General features: G+C 39.1%; 1 protein-coding gene across 5 annotated transcripts in view; it reads left to right on the top strand.

Moving 5' to 3' along the window:
- Window positions 1-12,745, top strand: part of LOC106875870 (uncharacterized) — a 236,621-nt gene that overhangs the window by 160,469 nt on the left and 63,407 nt on the right. For 3 of the 5 annotated variants that reach the window (XM_089360941.1, XM_089360942.1, XM_089360940.1), the window contains exon 2: window positions 10,656-10,768. In XM_089360941.1, coding sequence (XP_089217067.1) covers window positions 10,656-10,768 — 113 coding nt within the window. Of the gene's footprint in view, window positions 1-10,345; window positions 10,769-12,745 lie in introns of all 5 variants that reach the window. The other 2 variants (XM_089360944.1, XM_089360943.1) reach the window with 2 other exon arrangements.

The raw sequence follows: 12,745 nt of genomic DNA, 5'->3' as shown, positions 1-12,745 counted from the left end.
TATATATATATACATCTACACATATGTATACATATACGTGTACATCTATATGTATACATATACATCTCTCTCTCTCTCTCTCTCTCTCTCTCTCTCTCTCTCTCTCTCTCTCTCTCTCTCTTTCTTTCTCTTTCTCTCTCTCTCTCTCTGAAAGTATCTGTCATTACAGTATCGAAATGGTATACATATACATGTATATGTATACATATACATCTCTCTCTCTCTCTCTTTCTCTCTTTCTGTCTCTCTCTTTCTCTCTTTCTGTCTCTCTCTTTCTCTCTTTCTGTCTCTCTCTTTCTCTCTTTCTGTCTCTCTCTTTCTCTCTTTCTCTCTCTGTGAAAGTATCTGTCACTACAGTATCGAAATGTGATTGTTTCAGTTAGTGGAATAGTTTCATTTTTAAAGTGAAAGTATTTGACATGAGTGTTTTTGTTTCACTTTTGACACGTAATACTTAAATAGTGGAGGAGATATTATTATGTTGCCATGTGCTCGAACTCTGGAAGAAGTTAATAATTTTTTTTGACTAAAACACAACTGGAACCCTAAGTAAGGCATGTGTAAAATTTGAATGAAATTGGTTGAGTAGTTCTCGAGTTTTAGGGATTCACACAGACAGACAGACAGACAGACAGACACACATTCTCATTTTTATATATATAGATATGTTGTCTTCTCTTTACGAAAACTCTGGCCACCTCCTGTACCTGCACCTTAGATCTATCATGGCATCTGATGTGGTTTTTTAAACCAGACAATGTTTTGGAAAGACACCCACATAGATTGCATCTCTGATTTAAACTACCAAGAGCTGCAATTAAGTTCTATCTTTGTGAATCTCAAAATATTTTTTGAGGCCACTGTTAGATTTTTTAGACCTTCTGGCATATACTACATTCAAAGGTGTGCACAGACATACAGGCAGAATAGTTGGTGGAGGTTAATTTTTCATGGGTCCACAAATGAGATTTGAGTCCAGCAAAAGAAAGGCATATATATATATATATATATATATATATATATATATATACATATATATATATATATATATCTGAGTGTGATCGTTGCCAGAGCCACGGATTGGCTCCTGTGCTGGTGACACATGAAAAGCAACCATTTGAGCATGATCATTGCCAGTGTTGCTTTACTGGCACATGTGCTGGTGGCACGTGAAAATCAACATTTGAGCATGGTCGTTGCCAGTGCCACTGGACTGGCTCCCATGCACGTAGCACGTAAAAACACTGTTTGAGTGAAGTCATTGCCAGAACGGCCTGACTGGCCCTCGTGTCGGTGGCACGTAAAAACACCCATTACACTCTCGGAGTGGGTGGCGTTAGGAAGGGCATGCAACTGTAGAAACTTTGACAGATCAGATTGAGCCTGGTGCAGCCTCTGGTTCACCAGTCCTCAGTCAAACCGACCAACCCATGCCAGCATGGAAAGCAGGCGTAAAACGATTATGATATGTGTATGAATGTATCTGATGTGGTCCAGACTGCAAAATGGATGCAACACAACATGATGCATAGAATCCCACCTATAAGGGACACTAGCAAGATCGGCTGAAGCGATTGTCGTACAGAATAAGGATTGGTACCAAGTCCATCTTTTTTTTTTTTACTTAATCAGTGATTATTATATATATATATATCCATGAGTAACAAAGAGCGGATATCTTCACTCAGTTGGGTCCTATTATCTGTATATACTGCAAGAAAATTATGTGGCCGGTACTTATGCACTGAGTCTGATACTCACTGAATATTGTTGAGTATGCAAGTAACTCAGACCTAACAAGGTGCCAGCCTCAATTTAAGTACCTAACTTAACTGAATCTTAATTGTATATGTGGTGAGAATGGATGAGGATAGCTGTGTGAAAAAGTGCCACACCCTAGCGGTTGAGGGAACCTGTGGAAGAGGCAGACCCAGGAAGACCTGGGATGAGGTGGTGAAGCACGACATCTGAACATGAGGCCTCACCGAGGCAATGACTTGTGACTGAGACCTTTGGAAATATGCTGTGCGTGAGAAGACCCGGCAGGCCAAGTGAGACCAAAATCCAAGGCCTCTGCCAGGGATGTAGCCAGCCTACTTACGCGTAATATTCCTTCATTGGATACTAAACTCCACTTGCAAAGACCTGTTGAGGCAAGTGAAATCGAGATCGAACTAAATTTGTAGACTTGCACCCATGCCAACGTCTCTTTCATTGAACACTAAACTCGGCTTGCAAAGACCTGTTGGGGCAAGCGAAAGCGAAATCGTGATGGCACCTGTACCAGTGGAGCACTAAGAGCACTGTCCGAGCGTGATTGTTGCCAGAGCAGCCGCCTGGCTTCTGTGCTGGTGGCACGTAAATAGCACCATTTGAGCATGATCGTTACCAACATTGCCTTCCTGACACGTGAAAAGACATTCGAGCAAGATCATTGCCAGTGCGGCTGGACTGGCTCCTGTGCAGGTGTCACATAAAACACACCATTTCGAGCGTGGCCATTGCCAGTACCGCCTGACTGGCCTTCGTGCCGGTGGCACATAAAAGCACCCACTACACTCTCGAAGTGGTTGGCATTAGGAAGGGCATCCAGCTGTAGAAACTCTGCCAAATCAGATTGGAGCCTGGTGTAGCCACCTGGTTCACCAGTCCTCAGTCAAATATCCAACCCATGCTAGCATGGAAAGCGGACGACGTTAAACGATGATGATATGTATGTGTGTGTATATATATATGTGTGTGTGTGTATATATATATACATGTATGTATATATATATATATATATATATATATATATATATATATATATATATATATATATATATGTGTGTGTGAGTGTGTGTATGTATATATACATGTATGTATATATATATATATATATATATATATATATATATTTCATTAATATATACCATTCTTATTTTCCCTATTTGTCTTTTTCCCTATTTGTCTCTGATGACGGAATATCCCATACTCAGAATATCCCTGAAACAGCTGTAAGACTTCAAATTTTTTCCAATAATGATAATGTATACGACTTGAGATATTTGTCTTGCCTTAACGTTTGTTGTCCTCTTTAACAATTATATATCTGCTGCATTGGAAATCTGCAATGGCTACATAATTACCATCTTGGCTATAACCTTGGAGCCCTAGTAATCCGTTACAGCACTTAACTAACATATCTAATTGTTTAACTCACCTGTGAACTAAACCCCCATACTTTGTATATATATTTATATAAAAATAACATTCAAGTGTGATCGTTGCCAGTGCCGTCGGACTGGCCCTCGTGCTGGTGGCACGTAAAAGCACCCACTACACTGTCTCAGTGGTCGGCGTTAGGAAGGGCATCCAGCTGTAGAAACTTTGCTAGATCAGATTGAACCTGGTGCAGCCTCTGGCTCACCAGTTCTCAGTCAAACTGTCCAACCCATGCCAACATGGAAAGCAGACATTAAATGATGATGATGATATATATATATGTCTATATGGGCTTCTGCACTGTTACTCTCTCCCAGATTCCACCCACAAAGTATTGGTTCAACCTGTTATAAATTAACCAACTCCCAAATACCAATACCTACCCTTCTACCAATGTTATTGCTTTGGTAGAAAAGTAGTTGATACTAATCCAAAGTGGTGCACATTGGTAACCCAGGGCCAAATGGTTGTGTAGCAATCTTGTTAACCACACAGCCAAGCCCACACACGCACCTGTGCGCACGCAATGTTAAATAATTCATATGACCATCCTTGTTTATATACAAAAACAAAAACCTTTAATAAGAAGAGAAAGAGAATCAAATTATTTATATGCTTTTTTTCTCTTTCTTTTTTTTTTGTCTCTATAGAATTGACATCTTTAACATTGATGCTGCCTTAGTTTGGTACAAGATGACCTAGTCTCATTAGATCCAAGTATATGCCTGGTACTCATTGTATGAACTCTAGATGAATGACTGTCAAGGCACCCCCCCTCTCTAGGGGTGGTTGTGTGGTTTAGAAGTTTGCTTCCCAGTCACATGGTTTCAAGTTCAATCCCACTGAGTAGACATTGAGCAAGTGGTTTCTAATATGACCCCAGGCTGACCAAGTGTGTGTTTGTGTCTCCTTATCTTCGTATCACATGATAGTTGTAAGAGAAGTATCACTGCCAACCAGTTGATGCCCCTGCTCCCCCTTTAGTCTTCTGTGAAGCTATGTTTCACCATGGAGAAGTATTAGTTAGAAACATGTGAGGGTTAACAGCATGAAGGGCATCTGACCATAGGAAGTCTGCTTCAACAAATTCTATCCAACCTATGCAAACATGGAAAAGTGGACATTGAAATGATGATGAGTCATATACCATTATCATCATCATTGTCATCATCGTCATCATTGTCATCATCATCTAGTGTCTGTTTTCCATGCTGGTTTGGGTTGACTGGATCTGGTGAGCTGGAGGGCTGTACAAGGCTCCAGTCTGATTTTTGCTTGGTTTCTATGGCTGGATGCAACCACTCCAAGAGTGCAGTGGGAGACTTTTATGTTCCACTGGCACCGCTGCCTTTTATGTGTCACTGTCACGGGTGCCTTTTATGTGTCACCGGCACTGTCTACAACTACGATTTCACTTGGTTGAACTGTCAAAGGACTTGATCATTGCCTCTGTGAGACCCAACATTCAAAGATCATATATCATGCCTCTCCTTTGTGGAAGCACATATCTCTCTCGCTCTCTCTTGCGTGCGTGCCGCTTCACCTTGTACTTCCTCTACAGTAAGACACCTGTTTCTGTCTCACTTTAACCTTTCATCATCCAACACAAGATCACCTTCTCCAATGCCCCCCCTCTCTCAAAAGATTTTTGTCTTGCAAGTTACTTGGTGATCCTGTCAGTGCAGGTGCCACTCAAAAAGCACCCAGTCTACAATGTAAAGTGGTTGGTGTTTGGAAGGGCATCCAGTTGTAAAAACCTTGCCAAAAGTGACTTCGCCTGTGCTTGTGCCACATAAAACGCACTCAGTCCACTCTGCTGGGTGGTTGGTGTTAGGAAAGGAATCCAGCTGTAAAAATCCTGCCAAAACAGTCACAGAAGTCTTGTGCAGGCTTCTGCCTGGCCAGCTCCTGTCAAACAGTCCTACCCATACCACCTTGGAAGGTAGATGTTAAATGATGACAACAATGATTATCTATACTATAAATTGCAGTGTTCTTGATTGATTGATTGATTGAGTGAGTGTCGGCAGATTCACTCGAGAACGGTACAGTGGAATCGCGTGAAATTCAGCACAGAGCGGCAGCATGGTCTGCTCATGTTCAGGAGATTTTTATTGCCCTCCAACTCCCATGGTTACCGAGATAATTGATTATTACTTTTTAAGATAGGAATATCCCATTCAAAGTGGGGAGGGGCGATTTTGTTGCCTTTCCCATGCGCGAAATTTTACGAAAAACCAGCACAATAAAGATTTTTTTCCAAGTAATGTGGCTGGGTTTGTTTTTCGAAAATTTTAATCAGAGGCACAGAAAAAAAATAATTTCAATTTTTTGTGCATTAAAAAAAAAAAGCTATAGCTTACACTTTCTAATTACTATGTTTTTTTTAAACTTCAGTTACAAATGTCTTCAAACGTCAACATTCAAACAGTTTTTCCATATTGAGACAAACGGACTCTGCACAATTGTATCCATCCGGGAACGCGTTTTCAATAATTGAAATTCACAATTCTAATCAGTGTACATGAACGTCCAACCTATGATTGATCTTGAACAGTTTCGATTAACATTCTTGTGTCACCAATACAAAAACCACACTACCATATATTTTTCTTTTAAGGCAAGGTTATACCACAAATAAGGTTCTGTGACTACATGGGGCTATGGGTACACACATGAAGTTAGTTTTACAATATCGACCCTCAAAATCCTTAGCATTGTATTGTTTTGGGGTTGTTCTTACTTTTTTTTGTTTTTTTAATTCTTAGTTCTTTTTCTTATTCAAAATATACATAGGAAATAGCCTTTAACCAAATCCACCACACTGCCCGAGTGAAACCGGGAAAAACAGCTAGTGATATATATATATATATATATATATATATATATATATATATATACTATCCTTGCTATACATGTGCTTTCCATGCTGACATAGCTTGGATGGCTTGTTTACACTCCAAGTCGGTTCTTACACAGAGTTTCTGCTCTCCAAGATGAATGAGAGGACCTCAGCTCCTTTGTAGGTTTCCCTTTTTGACATGATTGCTCAACTGAAAGCAATCAAATCACCAGCTACTTTACAGTGTGTGTTGAGGGTTATTTTTAACATGGCACCAGCACCTGAGGGGTTGCCAGACCCTTGAAACAACAAAGGGCTCTCTTCAACCACTTCATCATTGATTGTTCACTGACCACTTTATAAAAAAGTACTCGATGCTGGGGTCATGTTGTGGAGTCTTTGTTACTCCACGATGTGTTGATTGACTCAAGGCAACGACAACAGGGAAGGTGTAGGGGTGGGGGTCGAATAGAAGTGATTGTAATGGTCAAATAAGAACCAGGAATGGCTGCATTGGGAGAGACATGAGTAGGGTGAGAGGCTGTCTATTGCTGAAACAAAATTCAAACAACTCTAATGTTTTATTTTTTTAGAATATATTTCATGTTTTTTTTCCCATTAAAATCTGAAAAAGAAAAGAAAAATCCTGTCGTTTAAATTATGGGACTATTTCATGACTTGTTTGAATTTCATGGAGTCAGCAGCAAATAAGAATACAAACAAAAGTAGAGAGAGAGAGAGAGAACAATATTATAAGACTTGTATTTCCAGCCTTACTAATAGAAGAACCTGTGCATGTCTCTTCTTCACATACCTCCACTCTCAACCCCCCCCCCCCACCATGTCACTTCTCTGCAGTCTGCTGTCTAACCAAATATGGTGTATTTTGTCACTGAAGCAACATTTCCAATGTTAGAGACACTCGGCATTGTTTAGAAAAACTTTGCATTTTGTTCTACGTTTTATTTTTTCAACCCCCCCTTCCGTTATTTATTGCAGTATTAGGCAACAAACTGGCAGAATCATTAGCATCCCAGGCAAAATGCTTAAAAGCATTTCATCTGTCTTTATGTTCTGAGTTCAAATTCCACCGAGGTCGACTTTGCCGTTTATCCTTTTGGGGTCAATAAATTAAGTACCAGTGAAACATTGGGGTCAATGTAATCGACTAGCCCCTTCCCTAAAATTTCAGGCCTCGTGCCTTTAGTAGAAAGGACTATTTATTGCAGAAGATTGGCAGAATCATTAGAGCCTCAGGCAAAATGTTTTGTTGTATTCGTTCCATCACATATGCATTCTGAGTTCAAATCCTTTTGTGGTCAACTTTTCTTTTCATCCTTTCAGTATTGATAAGAAAAGTACCACTCAAGTATTTATGATCAGTGGTATTGACAGGCCTCCTCCTCTCAAAATTGCTGGCTTCATGCCAAAATTAGAATTATTATTATTTTGGGGGAAAGGAGAAGGCAACCCCAGTACTTGATTGGTCTTATTTGTTATTATTGGGGTTGATAAAATAAATACTGGTTGAGCACTGGGGTCAGAGTGATCAATTAGCCCCCTTCCCACAAAGGACTATTATTATTATCATTCAGTAGTTTTATTTTTATAACGTGCTTTCACTTCACTACCGATTGCTGCTCTGTGTGCCCTGGGTACGTGCTGTGGTTTGCTGTGATGCTCTTATAGTTACTGTATTGAAAGTGTTTTGCGTAGGATGTGAGCAGTGCCCAGTAGTGCAATTTTCTGTATGTTATATATATTTGTAAGTCCTGGTGTTTTTGTTATGTATTTGTCTGAATATTTTTTTTATTATACCTAAGGCACCTACTATGATAGGAATTGTTTCTGTTTTTAGATTCCACATTCGAGTTACCTCTATTTCCAGGTCTTTGTATTTTGAAAGTTTCTCCATTTCTTTTAGGGAAACGTTGTCATCTGCTGGTATTGATACATCAATTAGAAAGCATTTTTTTCCTTCATGATCTTTGACAACTATTATTATTATTATTATTATTATTATCATTATTATGTTGTGGGTTCAAATTCCACTGACATTGACTTTACCTTTCATCCTTTTGGGGTCAATAATATAAGTACCAATGAAGCACTGGGGTTGATGTAATTGACCCCCTCGAAAATTGAAACAATTATTATGATGATGATGATGATGATGATGATGGCAGCGAGCTGGCAGAATCGTTAGCATGCCTAACAAAATTCTTCGTGGTATTTTGTCTGCCGCTATGTTCTGAGTTCAAATTTCACCAGAATCATCTTTGCTTTCATCGTTTTGGGGGTCAATAAATTAAGTACCAGTGATACACTGGGGTGGATGTAATCGATTAGTCCCCTCCCCTAAATTTCAGGTCTTATGCATTTAGTAGAAAGGATTATTATTATTATTATTATTATTATTATTATTATTATTAAAGAAATGAGCTGGCAGAATCATTAACATGCCAACCAAAATGCTTAGTGGTATTTTATTTTGGCTCTTTACGTTCTGAGTTCAAATGCTGCTGAGGCCAACTTTGCTTTTCATCCTTTTGGGAGTCAATAAAATAAAGTACCAGTTGAGTACGGGAGTCAGTATAATCATCTAGCCCCTCTCTTAAATTTCAGTAACAGAAAGAATTCTTATTATTTCGGTAGCAAGCTGGCAAAATCATTAGGGCATTGGAATAAATCCTTTGCAGTGTTTGTTTTGGCCCTATAAGTTCTGAGTTCAACTCTTGCCTCAGTCATTTTTTTCTTTCATCCTTTCATGATTGATAAAATAAAGTAGCACTCAAGTACTTGGGTCAGCGGTATCCACTAACCCCTCCCCTCAAAACTGATGGTCTTCTGTTTAATCTAGAGATTATTATATCTTTCATTGTGTTTATCAGGTTTTTTGTGTGTGAAGAAATATTGGTGCCACGTAAAAAGCAATGGTGCTGGTGCCACGTAAAAAGCAATGGTGCTGGTGCCACGTAAAAAGCAATGGTGCTGGTGCCACGTAAAAAGCAATAGTACTGGTGCCATGTAAAAAGCAATGGTGCTGGTGCCATGTAGAAAGCAATGGTGCTGGTGCCATGTAAAAAGCAATGGTGCTGGTGCCACATAAAAAGCACCCTGTACACTCTGTAAAGTGGTTGGCATTAGTTTGTAGAAACCATGCTAAAACAGACTATGGAACCTGGTGTGCTCCTGGTCTTACCAGCTCCTGTTAAACCATCTAACCCATACCAGCATGGAAAACGGATGTTAAATGATGATGTTACTTGAAAAAAAGAAAACTGACTAATTCCAGGAAAATGTTGTCACTGTGGATTTGTGTGTGTGCCTGCATTGTCCCTACCCCACTTCATCATTTGTTTGCATCATAAACATGTGGTATGTGGTATTGACAATCAGTCTGTTAACAGAAACTTATTTGTTTACCAAAAGTTTTGAACAACTGAAGGTTACTAGAATGAAGGAAGATAAACAAACACAAGTTTCTTTTAGGGCATCGCAGCTGCGTGTGTGGGAAGAATGATGCATCATAATTGAAAATGCAGTTCTGTTGAACGTCATCATGGAAAGTGGGATGATTAGATTAGCGGCAGGGGGTGGGGCTTAAAATTAGTTTCATAACATTTGTATGGATTAAAGTAAGATTATGTTTTAGTCACTACGAGTCAAGTTAATGAAGGTTAAAGAATGAGAAGACTTTATGTAAAGACATGTCCACCGCCACTGTAATATATTTACTCTATTTGGGTGGTTCTTCTGATGAGATAATGGTATTTACTGAATCGTCAAAGAATTGGACACCATGACTTACACTATTTAAACATTGCTTTTCATCTTTCTGGGGTATATGATATACAGTGTCATTAAAGTACTAGGGTCAATTTTAACCAGCCAGTTCCTAATTCCTTCATCTCAAATCTTTAACCTTGTGTTTATATTAGAAAAAAGTTTACTTAAAAGGTGGTGAGCTAGTAGAACTGTTAGCACATCGGACTAAATGCACAGCAGAATTTTTTCCAGCCCTTCATAGTCTTCTGATATCAACTTTGCTTTTCATCCTTCCAGGTTCAATAAAATAAGTTCCAGTTAAATACTGGAGTTTATGTAATTGAGTATCGTCTTCCCACTAAAATTACTGGCCTTGTGCTCAAACTTGAAAATTATTTAAAAGACAGCAAATTGGTCCAGTGATTAGAATAGAATCTCTTGTGTTCATTCTGAGTCTATGTGGAGTTTAATCTGTTGCTTAATATTCAGGCTGGATCACCTGTTGGAAGGTACCTCCGTCTGGTCTTGGAGGTTCTGCGAGGAGTCATGGATACTATTTCCTTCCTGACTAAAAAGAAATGGAAAAAATAATTTTCTTAAAAAAATATATTAAATTCAAATAAAAGATCTGAGGTTCACCAAGAATACTTCAATGGCCCATTTGTGACGCCATTGCGATTACCAATTCCTGCTCTATAGTCAAAATACATTTTGCTTGTATCAACTGTGGTTTTCTTGATCTGAACAAAATCTACAGGATAAATGAAAATTAATTTATATAAATTTTTAAGGAATAAAAACTCCAAAATGAATTCAAATTTTTCTCTTTTTTTTCTTTCAGATGTTAAATAACTTTGCCACAGATTTGGATATTCTGCTGAGCGACCTTTCTCAGTCTTGTCCTGTCTCCAACCCACCAAATTTTTCTCCTCTAAAACTGGGTGCATCAAAAAAGTAAGTATTTACCATTATTTCTATATCATATTTAATTTTCTAATAATGATGTTTATTTTTTTTAACATGTCTGTCCATGGGGGAAATATCTCCTTGCTTGGAAACAAGCGATGGTTGGGCAAAACAGGAAGGATGTCTGGCCATTACAGCTCTGCCTCAATAATCTAGCTATCTATCTAGGACTCCCACAGGACTCCCCAACACTGTTTCCACATGTTTTCCCCATTCATCTCAATCTTCCATAATGGTCCTCAGCTCCTGTACTCCTTTCCTACCAGTATCCTCCACCAAGTTGTCGATATAGGTCATCTTCCTCCTTCCTCTCCTGGTTCTTCCTTCTGTTGGTTGCCAGAACACTCACTTGTTAGCAATTTCATCAGTGTGTCTGATGCAGTATCCAGCTAGTCTCATCCTTCTATGCTGTGTCTTGAATGTTACTTTTGGTAGTCCCTGGTATAAGTCAGCATTTGTTGTATGACTCTTCCAGGAGACATTGAGTACCATTCTAAGCTTCCTTGTATAACAACTGTCCAACTGCTTCTTCAATGCTTTAGTGAGCATCCATGTTTCAGCCTCGTATAGAAGAACAGACTCCACCGTTGCCAGAAACAACCTCACTTTCAATTTCCTTGCTAACCTTCAACTCCATACCTTTCTCAATTTATGGCATGTGCTCCAGGCAAGAGCTTTCCCTGTTATGATGTCTTTTTCAGTGCTTTGTGTCCATGCTGTCAATTCATGGTTGAATAATTGCAGCTCTGTTTTCTTTGCGTTACAGTGCAATCCTACTTTCCCTGATTCCTACTCTAATCTGCTCAGTACCTCCTGTGCCTGATCTGTCCTCTCTGTTAGTAATGCCAGGTCATCAGCATAGTCTAGGTCAGTCACTGTTACTCCTTGATGCCGTCTACTTCTTTGCCTATGCAGTTTGAATCCCAGTTCTTCTTCCTTGCCCTCATACATTCTATGCATTAGATAGTCCAGAATGATAGTGAATAGATAAGGTGCTAGCATGTCACCTTATCATACTCCAGCTTTGACTTCAAAGTATTCCGTCTCTCCATCAAGAGTGGTCACTTTCGCTCTGGTGTTCTCATACAGCTTACTTATTGCTCTCAGAATTCTTGATGGAATATCATATGCTTTAAGTATTTTCATCAGCATTCCTCTATGTACTGAATCAAAAGCACCCCCTATTTTTTTTGTCTTCAATAAATTTCCCTTTAACCCTTACAAACATGGAAAAGTGGATGTTAAAATGGTGATGATGGAGACAGTAGTGACCTCAGTAATGGTGATGGTTGTTTAAAAGTTTCATCTCCACCATTATTTAACATCTACTTTCCATGCAGCTGTAGGTTGTATGGCTTGACAGGAGCTAGCAAGCTAGAGAGCTACACTAGTCTCCAGTTCTCTGTTATGATATGATTTCTATGGCTGGATGCCCTTCCCAACACCAATCACTTTATAGTGTACTGGGTGCTTTTTATGTGGAACCAGTGGGTTTGACAAGTAACTTGAAAGACGAAGACCTCTTCACTGAGAGAGGGAACTGAGGGAGGTGGTTATGAGCCAGGTGAAAGGTAGTATAGAGGGGATGGAGGGCAATGTTCCATAAGAGTGTGAGGGACATGTTTAGAGTGAGTGATGGGGAGTGAATGGGAGTGTTTAAAAGTTTAAATAAAAAGTATAAGTTATAGACATCTGGTCAGATGTCTTGTATCAAGTCTCTAGATTGAACACACGAAGTCAACTCTGATTAATATGAAAGAAAATAACTGAAGATTCTGAAGGACCAAGAGGACCAAGAGACCCTTTAAATTTCACAGCTCATTCAATTGTAATCTGTTAGTATAAAACATTGGTTCTAACCCTGGCTGAAAATGCTTGTTTATGGGTGTTTGTAAGCTCATATGGGAGTAAGGGTAGAGCTATGAAGGCCCTGGGTGTTTGGAAAGGATTGTGATTTTTTCTCGG

The sequence above is a fragment of the Octopus bimaculoides genome, chromosome 12 (genome assembly GCF_046866305.1).
Source record: "Octopus bimaculoides isolate indiv1 chromosome 12, ASM4686630v1, whole genome shotgun sequence".
NCBI classification, from domain to species: Eukaryota; Metazoa; Mollusca; class Cephalopoda; order Octopoda; family Octopodidae; genus Octopus; species Octopus bimaculoides.
Note: the sequence above shows the minus strand (reverse complement) of the source record. Positions and strands in the feature narration are given on the sequence as shown.